The sequence below is a fragment of the Gopherus flavomarginatus genome, chromosome 3, assembly GCF_025201925.1.
Source record: "Gopherus flavomarginatus isolate rGopFla2 chromosome 3, rGopFla2.mat.asm, whole genome shotgun sequence".
Classification (NCBI taxonomy): Eukaryota; Metazoa; Chordata; order Testudines; family Testudinidae; genus Gopherus; species Gopherus flavomarginatus.
Window position 1 is genome coordinate 215,332,162 of NC_066619.1, and position 12,246 is coordinate 215,344,407.

Consider the following 12,246-nt stretch of genomic DNA (forward strand, 5'->3'; position numbering starts at 1 on the left):
GCCCTGACCTCAATCCTTCCTTTAAAACCAACACACCACCTCTCCTATGCTAGCAGAATTCACTGTTAAATGTAATTTAATGGTATTGGTTAAGGAGGGCCTATTTCAAAGTGATTTAAAAAAATCATAAATCCTCATTACAAGGATGCATGTTAACGTTAAAGCTATGTCTTCACCAGAAAAAGGTTTTTATTTTATCTTAAAAAAAATATATATTTTGGCAGCAAAGACATCCTTTGGAAACAAAATATTTACCAATCTCCATTCAGGGATTTTACTTTGCCAAAGTTGTTAACTTATAAATAGAAACAGAATAGGAAGCCAGTTTCAAGCAAGCAATGATGTAAGATGTAATCAACTCGTGAGAAAAATCTGAATTCTAGTCATGCCACTTACTAGCATTTCAGAAGTATCCACAATCACTATTTAGAATCAGGGCCCCATTATTATAATATATTTAGATTAGGCAGTTCTACCCCAAAAAGAGCTTACAAGTAAAGAAAGTTTAAAGTGTCAAATTATAAATACCTAAGTGTATCCATTTATTGCTTTATGATCATAAAGAGTATTTTAGAAGATGCTCCAAGACAGTAACAGAACACAGTAATGTACATCATTTTATTACAAAATTGTTAAAAAAGTAATACAATGCAATATTCTACAAAATATAAGATCAGCTATTTTGCTACTTCCTATGTTTTACTCTGCTAAAAACATCAGACTATCAGTCACTGAATTTTAAAGAAACCATTAAATATGCAAAAACATTCCACAACATCCGTTTTTTGTTTTTAAGAACCTAACTGTAGCGGCCCTCAGCTACTACTTACATTAAAAAATATAGGTCTCCCTACAAAGAATCACATTACCTATACACAATTCTGTACAGTTTTTTTTTTTTATACTGAAGCTAACAATGAGCTGCACTTGAGTTCACATTCTTAGCAAAATATTGGACTTCGAGCACAAATCTTTACAGCAGGATATCCATTTACTCTTCATCTTCATCCTCCTCCTCTTCATCTTCCTCCTCCTCTTCATCTTCCTCATCTTCATCCTCTTCAGGTTCTGCCTTCTTCTTAGATCCTGTGGGCCTACCAGGACCTTTCTTTCCTGCATCACTCTTGCCCTTGGCACGGTATGCTGCAACATCCTGAAAGAGTGATGTCATTAAGTTTCAAGTAATGAATTACATCCCTGTAAATCCTGAGACTAATGTTAAATTAACAATTGTTTGCGTTATACTGAGCTGAACATACAGATTAGATGCTTTAAGAGAAAGGGTCTCAACCTGGTACTTATGACCCACCCCATAGGAATCCCCAGATCAGATTTCAGGGGCTTATAGCCTTCCTGCTTTTTCTGTCCTATTTTAAGATGCAACTTTGGTATGGAGCAGATTGAGAATCACTGCAATATCCGGCCTGAATATTTTTACATTGGTGTGTTTTCCTACACAGTAAGGCCTTGTCTATCCTATCTCTATAGAAATTGAATGTTCTTCAGTTTTCCGTCACATTGTGTAGTCTATTCAGGATTGTGAGGCAGCGATGGGTTTTTTCCCCTTGTGTAAAGCATAGAGCATGCCACCACTATTTCATTTGTAACTGCTCAAACTTTGGACCACATATACATTCTTGGATGTTTTCACTGTACCTTTTCATATTTCTCCTTTAGTTTTGCTGCCTTCTGTTCAAATGGCTGTTTATCTTTGGCTGACTGCTCAGACCACATTTCACCTAGTTTTTTTGCAGTATCCCCAATAGACAAGCCAGGATGGTCACTTTTGATCTTTGGACGATGTTCAGAACAAAAGAGAAAGAACGCAGATCTGATCAGGGAGAAAAAAAGAACAATAAAAGGTGTCACACTGACCAAAACTGAAAATATACTTTTCATTCCAGGATGAAGACACTTACGGTGGCCTTTTAGGAGCATTGGGATCCTTTTTCTTTCCCTTCTTCTCGCCTTTAGGAGGAATATAATTTTTCATCTCTCTGTCATAACGAGCTTTATCTCCTTTCGCCAGATCTTCAAACTTTGATTTTTCTTTTGCAGACATTGTCTGCAGACACATTGTAAAAAGAGGCGTTAGATCAGCTAAAAGGCCTGGTGACTCATTAACAGCTAACAGCAGCTGCACCCGAGGATCCTTTTCTTTCCCATAAACCCATGAAACAGGCTGACGAGGCGGTGGGGGAGGGGAGTCACGATTCCTAGACACGAGACCCCGCACCGTTCTCCACTGAGCTAGCAGGGAAGCCCCGCCCGCCCCGAGGTGCGGCCTGGCCAGTGGGCGGGCCCGGGCCCTCTCTCACCTTCCATCTCTCCGAGCACTTCCGGGAAAACTCAGCGAAGTTGACTGAGGAGTCCGGGTGCTTCTTCTTGTGCTCCTCGCGGCAGGTCTGCACGAAGTACGCGTACGAGGACATCTTGCCCCGCGGCTTGTTGGGGTCGCCTTTGCCCATGGCGGGAGCGGTCACGGGGCCCTTGGGGAGGAGGCGGAGTGAGAAAGGGACGGCGGCGCCTGCCGGGCGGGGCTGCGGCTGAAGCCACTCCCGCCTATCCCCTAGCGGCGGCTTCCCGCCTAACCATCCCCCGGGCCCGACCCCTCCCTCTCCCGAGGAACCAAGCGGCCTCCGACTCCGAGTAAACTTCCACGGGGCGGGGCGGCGCGGCCTCCCCGGGCCCAACAGGCGCCTCCACCACACCAGCGGCCCCAGCGAAGCCACCAACCCCCCTCCCGAAATGCCACCGCGCTCGCGCTCTCCCGATGGCACCGCGCCCCAACCCGCGGACGCGGTCCTGCCCAGCCGGCCTGGAGAGCCAAGAAGTCCCCACAAAACCACCGCCCCCGCCGCGGGGCCGTCCACCCACTGCGCCCAAGCGCCGCCGCCGCGCCCCAACCTATGGCTGGTCCCGTCCCAACTCCCACTGGCACCGTCACCAGCACGGAGCGGCGCGGACACTCCTCAGGGCAGGCTACAGTTGTTGGGGCCTTGCCTGGTGCGGTGAGAGACGGCGGCTGCGGGGTGTCGGGCTCTGGTGCTGGGATCTGCTCCGTCTGCCACAGCCAAATGGTTTCTCTCCGACGCACTTACAGTCTCTTGTTTTCCACAGTCCTGCCCGGCACAGCAACTTGACCCACAGCACCTACGGTCCCGCCTACCGCGTCATCCGATTGGCTATCACACCCTTTTGAACCGATACGGTCACGCCCCTAGGCTTGCAAGTACAATTGATTGGTTCCTAGCTCTCTTTACGTCATCCAAAGAGCAGTGCTTAAGTTAGGTCGAGTCTCAGGGGTTCGTTGGCTGCTGTACTCGTTGGAACCGGTTAGGGAGAGGACGGGGGCGGGACTAAGAGCTACGGCGCCGATTGGAGGTGAGTAATAGTTTAAAAAACCGCGGGGATGTTTGCCATTGGGTGTAATGGAATACTCGAGCTGCGATTGGATAGAGTGGGGCGGAGTAGCGTGGTTTAAAAATACAAAGGGAGGGGGAGGGATGTTAAGTGAGGAAAACAAGAAGAGTCTGAAAAAGGTGCGGGAGGCGGACAGGATTGGCAGTCTGAAAGTAGAGACGGCTGTGGCTTGAGGAAAGGAACTAGGGCGGGCGGGTTTGTTGCGAAACTTCTTATTTACAGCCTACAGGCCGTTAAAAGCCAGCGGGGTTTATGAACGCACATCACGCTCGTATGGGTAACGCGGGCTGGCATTAGGGGCTGCAGTCTGTCGGGGATGTGTGGAGCCCGGGGTGGCTCCTGGGGACTACTGCTCCCAGCATGCCTTGCTCCGTCTCTAAGGCGGCAACTCGGTGCAAGATAGGGTAGAGCGCGCTGGGAGTTGTAGGTCTCTATTGAGAGAATGTGCTCAGCAGTTAGCACCTGTCTTGAAGCGTCCCCTAGGAGGGCCGGGGATTTCTTTCACACCCAGGCGTTGCTGGGAGTGAGTGGCGCGGGGAACAGGCTCAGCTTTTGTAACCTGGAAAATCTGAGACCCCTGTCCCTCCTCCTTCCCCCCTTGGGATATTTCTCTCTGATTCGCCTTCCCTTTCCCTCCCTCCCAGTGTTAAAGGAAAAGGGCTTTTCCCAGTGACTGGCTGCGGCTGCTTACCCGGCTCCCTTCTCCCCCAGCGTTTCACGCTGCGCATGGTATCAGTGGGGACGGATTTCAATGGCGGGTGTGTTTGGCCCTGCCTTGAGGGATGGGAGATGTGAAGAGTGGCGAAGGGGCTGGCTGAGGGTTGGTGTGAGTCAGGGTATAGCTGCAGGGAAGGATTGGGGATGCAGGAAGAGCAGGCTCAATGGCTTGGTGAGGAGCGAGGAGCTGCAGGGCTGTTTGTCAAGCTTGGGCAGTTCGACTCGGGTAAACTTCAGAGAACTGTGGAAACCTCTCATTGAAATGCACGCGGCATGCACCCTGAGCGAGAGTGACTGTAAACACTGCCTTAAACAGCAGCTCCGAGAGCCAGCCTGCTCTCCTCCCCAGAGTATGTGTGTGGGGGCTGGCAGCAGCAGGGCCAGAGGTCGATTATGTTTTGCTGATCCAGCTAACAACGTGTGGTAAATAGCAAAACCATGTTTTAACTTTCACTTCTACATCTCCTCAAACCCTCACAAGTCCCCTCTCACTGTCTTCATTGTTAAATGAAGCTGAAAGCGGGATGCGCTTAGCTTTGCTCTGTGGCACGGGTTAGAGTTTACAGATCAGAAGGAAGGTGCAGTTCCTGCTTTGGAACAGGAGGAAGGATTAACGGCTATTCCTGGGTGGTGATGTCTGATAGTCGCCCCTTCTTCCCGCCCCCCAAGGTAATTGATTGGGGTTATAATGCCCAGGAGCTGCTCTGTATCAGTAATTCTGGCTTCTCAGGCTTTCTGAATTGTATAGGTCTGGTTCCATACAGCGAGTCTCCCTCATCAGCTAGTCCTTAAAGGTAACATGGGTGATGTTTGTGCATGCTACTTTTCAAGCTTTGCTTTATGATGTGTTTCCTTCTTATTGTGCTTTCCCAACTCTTCTCCTGTGATAGCTGAACTTCTTCATCGTGGAATCAGAGCCTGGAACTTGTGTAGCTAGAAGTTTTGACCTGCCTAGTTCCTTCTCATTTGGAGCGAGCCTCCTTCCTTGGTAAGTGAGACAGTTTTTACAACCCCTTCCTTTGGGAATGTAGGATGCTTTTTACAATACATATTTCAATGACGAATTTGCAATCTCTCACTTTTGTGTGTGTTTTTTTTTTTCTCTTTTTTTAATCATCATCCTCATATAAACTATCCCAGTTTAAGACAGCAGTCTGTGATTGAAGAGGCTGGTAGGCTTCCCCTTTCTCTTGCACAAAGATAAAAGAAGCCAGTTTCAACAAAAAGAGTGGTCATCTGGTTATGTTGTGGTTTTCTTCCCTGTAGAGAAAGCTGTAGTTAAAAGCCTAGAGACCATATTCAGTAACAGTAAATCTGCTCTTTCTACAAACTGTTAACTTTTATAGTTAGTACTTATCAGAGCATCATGTTATACCAGGGGGTAAATTTTGCCCTCAGAGTTTAGGTGCTAAAACTTGTACTTTCTTTTATTTATTTCTGTTCTCCTCTTCCTACTCTAGATCCATTTTTATTTTGAAATTAGCTTAGTCTGTTTTGTTGTCACTAAGGCCTGGTTTACACTACAAAGTACAGTTGACATAAGCAGCCTTGTATCAACCTAGTTGTGTGTGTGTCTACACCAGGGGTCGGCAGCCTTTCAGAAGTGATGTGCCGAGTCTTTATTTATTCACTCTAGTTTAAGGTTTCACGTGCCAGTAACACATTTTAACGTTTTTAGAAGGTCTCTTTCTATAAATCTATAATATATAACTAAACTAAACTATTGTATGTAAAGTAAATAACGTTTTTTAAATGTTTAAGACGCTTGTTTTAAAATTAAATTAAAATGCAGAGTCTCCCCAGACCGTTGGCCAGGACCCGGCCGGTGTGAGTGCTGCTGAAAATCAGCTCGCGTGCCGCCTTTGGCGCACGTGCCATAGGTTGCCTATCCCTGGTCTAGACTTACACCTGTAAAAGCAGCACTTAGACCTGGTACACTCTAAAGAGTTAAGTTGATGTAAGGCATCTTACAGCGACATAATGTCAATGTCTATACTGCAATACAATACTTCTCCTGCTGATGTAGCTAGGTCAACATAGTGGCATTGCAGACGCTGCATTGCTTATGTTAATTGAACTGGCCTCCAGGAGCTGTCCAATAATGCCCATTATGACCGCGCTGGTCACCATTTTCAACTCTGCTGCCCAAAGCAGTTATTCTAGTGTGGAGCTGCAGATATGCTACTTTTACAAGGAGTTGCATGCTATCCTCTGCAAATGTATCTCTTGCTATGATCTCAGAATGATATCCTCTCCCTTTTCCTCTGTGCTTTGCATTTTGCAACCCCTTCCCAAGACACGCACAGTGGGATAGCTACCTATGGTGCGCTGCTCTCTGTGTTGATATAAGCTGCTAATATGGACACACTCTGCTGACGCAAGAAGCATAGTGCGGACGTGGACAATCAACTTAGTTACTGTGGTGGCAGTATGATGACTTAAGTTGACTTAATTTTGTGGCGTAGACATGCTCATAGATTTGTCTCCCACCAGTGTAAGTGCCTTGTTATGGCGATGCGGTAACACCATCTTGCCCAGTGGTGTTGAGCCATTGTTGATGTACTGAGGTCAACACAGTGCATGTGTAGACAGTTACCTATATTGACCCTAACAGTTCTCAAGCAGCTTTCCCACAATGCCCAACGCTGACCGCTATGGGATCAAGGAGACTAGAAGACTGCACCCCACCTTTATAAAACTGAATTTTTGAAATTAATTTTCTTCATTGTCCAGCTTAGAGAACTGCTGTTTGTGCTCGCTATTGTTGTATGCAAATACCCAGCTGACCATGCTGGCTATATGCTCCAGACACTCCGGTGTGGAGTAAACAGGAGATATTGGATCTCCTGGGACTATGGGGAGAAGAGGCTGTGAAGGCACAGCTGTGGACCAGCCATAGAAATGTGGACATTTCCTGCTTTTCCTGTATAACCTGCTTGTAGAAGGGGTATCAGCTGCAGTACCGCATGAAAGCAAAGGAACTACAGCAGGTATACCAAAAGGCCAGGGAAGCCAACAGTCGATCCAGTGCTGACCTGCTATTTTTAAAAAGAGCTGCATGCCATACTTGGTGGAGACCCACTGCCACCCTACAGATCTCCATGAAAACCTCTGCAGTGTTGACAGAGGCCTGCTGTGAGGAGAAAGAGGAAGATGAGGAAACATGCCTCTAGGGGGCCAGCTGTGTTGCAATCCATGACCTGTCTGAGACTTCACTGCAGTCTAGTCAGTCCTGGCAGTTTAGAAAGGACAAGCCTGATGCAGGGGAAGAAACCTTGGCTCAAACATATACATGTGTCCCCCGTTACAGGGATGTACTGATGGCACTCACAACTTAGCAGGATACGGCTATCCTCTTTTCATTAATTTACTTGTACAAGAAGAGGTAGCAGTACACCAAAGCTCAACATGATATACCAGAAATGGTCTCATCAGTGTCAAATACAGGGGTAATATAACTTCTCTACTCTTGCTTGATATTCCCATTTATGCATCCAAGATTCCCATTTCCTAGTCACAGCATCGCACTAACTATCTTGAAGAGTTATCTGTTTTTCATTCCCCTGTAGTTAGGTGGGGCTTATGCAGAGTAGTTTGTTTATGCACATAGGGATAAACATCACCTCTCTTTGTAGTTCCTGGAGAACTTAGTTTTAGCACTTCACTACACCATCTTCCCATAACATTCCATGTGGCATTGGGGCCCTATCCCCACTCCACACCAGGGGACAGTAAGGACAATCACAGTTTCACATACCCTTACCTTGAGAGTCACTGTTGCTGTATGTGTAGCCAAAATAGACAGATAGGCGTCCCCCCCCCCCCGCTTGTTAATTTCTGTTCCATGAATTTATTAAGTTTTTAATGTATTCTTAAATTTAACTGATTTTTTTTTTTTTGCACTAGTCTTGTTAAATTAAACTATAATTTGGGGAAAATAATTCATCTTTATTAATTCCCACTATGTCCTGCAGAATGCCTAGCAGTACTGAAAGCATTCACTTACTTGTTACTGTACAGTGTGACAAATCATAGGATCAGTGACAAATGCAGTGTAACAATAATGTAAAGCAAACACCACAAAATCAATAGGTGCATTGATAGTAGTATATTCATAGATGTATACCAAGCATCACACAATTCCAAACCGGTCCCAAAACTGCAAGGCCAGGTACAGTGCTTTCTCAAGGCCTCCCTCAGCAGCATAACTGCATTGAACTCTTCTAATGGCTCTTGTTTCTGGCTACTCACGCTCAGCAGAGAGCCACTCTGCTTCCACCACCATGGTAACTTTTGCCTCACAGATTATGCAGAACGTGGGAGGCAGTTACAGCAGTTGTCATATTTTTCTTTCAGCATCCGGTCATGTGAGTAAACAACTTTCAATTTACCAAAATCACAGTTAGTCCTCATTCTGCACCTGCCAAACCAGAAGTTGACTTGCTGCTGTCAAGGTGACCAGGATATGGCTTCATGAGCCAGGGTAGCAAAGGGCAGGCTGGGTTCCCTTAGGTCATTATTGGCATTATTGTCAACGGTAAGTGGGGGCTGGGAAAGTCCCTGCTTTAAGCTTTCTGAACAGTTCTGTGTTCTCAAAGATGTATGCATCATGTTCCTTTCCTGACCAGCCACCATTAATGTTGGTGAAGCATTCCCAGTGTTGAAGTACTCTGGGACAAGGTGCCAAAATACAGATATGCATTACCATCTATCACTCCACCACAGTTCGGGAACCCCATTGCTGGAAATCCAATCACTATGTTCTGCACATTGCTGAGTATCACTGCCTTGCACAGCAAAAGACAATTATTAGCCCTACATGCTTGAATGACAATAGCTCCTACTGTGGATTTGCCAGTTCTAAAATGATTTCCCACTGTCCAGTAGCAATCCAGTTTTGCAAGTTTCCATAGTGCAGTGGCCTCTGTTTCTCCACTTTCAGTGCAGCATTCTGGTGTCCCTGTGCTGGCTTGGTTGAACTCGAGCCACAGACCAAGGAATGTGGCCTTTCACGTCCAGAAGATCTGTAGCCACTGCTCGTAGTCCCAATCTGCATTATAATGCAATCCCACTAGTCAGCGTTCATTTCTAGGGCCCAGAAGTGGCATTCCACCAGCTGCAGTTGCTCTGTGAATGCCCCCAACAGCCTTCAATTGTTTTTTATGTCCTTCTGCAATCTGTCCTACATTAAACTGTCATGTTCCCTACTGATTTGGTTCTTTTTGCAGCTCTGCAACACTCATGGCAATAGTGCAGAGCTGGGCAGGTTTCTTGCTTCTGTTGGAGATGGTGGACAGCAAAGATGGTTGCTTAGGTTCATGGGATTTTAGCAGGTTATGTTATAACATAGGCAAGACGTAAGTGATAACTCAACAGGGACAAGATCTTAAACTGTGTCTACATTGCAGTTTTCAATTGAGTTAAGCTACCTTGATGTTTTTTCCTAGTTTAGACAAGGCCTGCAGTCAGTGGCAGATAGTACATGTATAATTGGTCAGGTGTTCTACAATTTTTTCACAAGAGATCCTCCTATTCATTCCTGCCCAGACATTTCCAAGCACCCAAAAGACATATCCATCAAGGAGTATGCTGCCTAGTCTCTCAACTTCACTTTGACCCTGTACCAAGGGCTTGTCTACACAGGGAAATTTACTGGCAGATCTGTATGGTGAAATCCCCTTGTGGACACTTTTTCAGGATTCAGACTGCTTTTTTTTAAGTTTAGTTTGAGCTACTTCCAAACAGATGTAAGTTGAACTGAAAAAAGGGACCCTAGATCCCAACAGTGTCCACAAAGAGTTATACTGGCTTATTATTTGGATTACCATAGCACCTAGGAGCACTAGTCATGGATCTGTTCCCCATTATGCGAGGTGCTGTACAAACACAAGACAAAAAGACAGTCCCTGCCCTACTTACAATCTCAGTAGTTCTTCCAGAAAGCCCTGCACAGACAAGTCCTAAAAGAAACCTCAGTAGTCAAAATCCTCTGTGTTACCTAACCTCCATGGCTGTGCCTATTCAAAATGTTGGCACACTTACTCAGTTTACGGTTTTTAAGTCTAAATTGTGGATATTTTATAGTGCCCTAAGGTAGGCTTATTATTATAAACCATTTCCTTCTGACTAGCAAATCAGGATTCTGACTTTTAATAGTGCTGTGAGGAGCTATTAATTTATTTTGTTAGGAGTGTTTTCTTAATCCTTACGCATTTTTAGAAGTTGATTTTACCTTGCTTTGCTGTTATTATTTATACATATTTATTTGTAAAGCACAATTATCTTGTTTTGGGAATCTGATTGACTGATGAGATGAGACATTCCTATGTGATAGTTTCCCTAAGGATGTTTTCTTCTTTGAGTAGTGTCCCCATGGGTGCTCCACTGTAGGTGTGTCTGCATCCCTGGGCTGCTGATCAGAGAACTTCGGTAGCAGTATCCGTTGGGCCTGCACATGTGCTGTTTCTCCTCATGCTATGCCACTAGGTTATCCAGCACACACAAGCTAACTATCCTCAGTTCCTTCTCTACCACGCTTGCTAGAGATGGAGCCTTTAGCTGTCCGGTTGCAGATCATCAATAATAATATAACCAGCAGTACGTCTCCTGTAAGACTGTTACCTGGGTCACTAGAGGTATCACAAGCATTGCAGGCCTCACATCTAGGCCATTCAAATTATGACTTTGGAGGGGCCCATTCTGCTCAGTTTACACCAATGTAAATGTGGAGTAACACCGCTGAAATCAAGTTTTACTTTGATGTAACTGAAAGCAGAATTTGGCTTATAAAGGCAGCTTGCTATATGAGTGTTTCTCAACTAGTGGATTGTTGACCCCAAGGGAGGTTACAAAAGGAAACCAAGGTGGTCATGAGGTGTTGAAAAATTTATTACAATCTAAAGCAAAGAAAAAGTCCCTCCCCCACTTCCTGCTGACCCTTACCCTTCAAAGTCAAATATTCTTTGCTGACTTCTCAAGAAACACACACACACACTTTATATAGGCTTATCGTTAGCACTGATACTTTTGTTTTACTTTTAATTTTATATTAAATGTAAGGCAAGGCATGAAAAAATTTGACTTTGAATAAGGGGTTGTGAACCTGGAAAGGTTAAGAGACACTGCACTCTATCATAGTTACAATTTCAACCAGGATCCATTACATGCTTTTATTTATTTTTTATTTTTTTTTTACCCCTGCTCTAATAATAAACAAATGAAACTTTAATCATCTTATTATTATTATTATTTATTAGAGTAGAATTGTGTTTTGCGTAAGCATCAAGTAGTTTCATTAGGTAGTTTAGAAATTACAGTTGGTTACAAATTTGCCTCTGCAAGTCTGAACAATATTTTTTCAGCCCCTTCTAACTTCAAAATAGGTTTACACACTTAAATTTGTTTGTGGATGGCTATATTATATACTTGTGCATCAGACAGCATTCAAACTCAAACATTTGTAGTCACTAACATCCACTATATCCTCCAACATAACATAGGAAACCAGTACTGAAAATTTTCTATGCCTGAATATTGATGCTGAAAACTTTCCATGGCAGTGTTGATGCTAAACATTTTCAATATGAGCATTCGTGCGTGGAAAATGTTCTGCTTCAAAACTCTAGTGTGTAAATCTTTCCCTGCCAGCATGCTAAGGTAAAGGAAACATTTTCTGAGTGAGTTTGACTCCTACAAAATTGGACTTTACCAAACATTCCACTAAACTGTCACTGTCCTCCCTTTCCTCGATGCAGCTACTCCTCTCTCCAGAGGAAACTATAAAAAAGAAGCTTTGTGTTCTGATCCATATTCCGTCCCAGGGATCTAGTCCGTGCTTTTCCTAAAGCTGAATTATAGAACTTAGAAGCTCCATAGCACTCTTCTCCTATGCAATACGTCTAGCATCAGTGTCTATCAGTCCATGCTCAGCTTGCAAGCAACACATGGACTACATCAGTTGAGGGTGTGTAGATTCCAGGACTTCATACTTTTTACTGTACAGCATGAGAGGATCAAGTACAATTTAGGTCATGAAGTTATTGTTTAAATTGTATGGCTCCCTAGTTCCATGCCCCTCCCTTAGTCCCTAATCCACACCACAATTAA

The 12,246-nt window shown here is 44.6% G+C and overlaps 1 protein-coding gene across 1 annotated transcript; it reads right to left on the bottom strand.

Annotated features, from left to right (window-relative positions):
- Nucleotides 1–604: 604 nt before the first annotated feature.
- On the bottom strand, nt 605–2,527 carry HMGB2 (high mobility group box 2). Its single transcript, XM_050945416.1, has 4 exons — nt 2,319–2,527; nt 1,920–2,065; nt 1,657–1,831; nt 605–1,153 (listed from the first exon to the last, which is right to left on the bottom strand). Exons 1-4 carry the CDS (start codon nt 2,466–2,468, stop codon nt 992–994), a joined length of 633 nt encoding a protein of 210 aa, XP_050801373.1. The 5' UTR covers nt 2,469–2,527; the 3' UTR covers nt 605–991.
- Between the last annotated feature and the right edge of the window lie 9,719 nt (nt 2,528–12,246).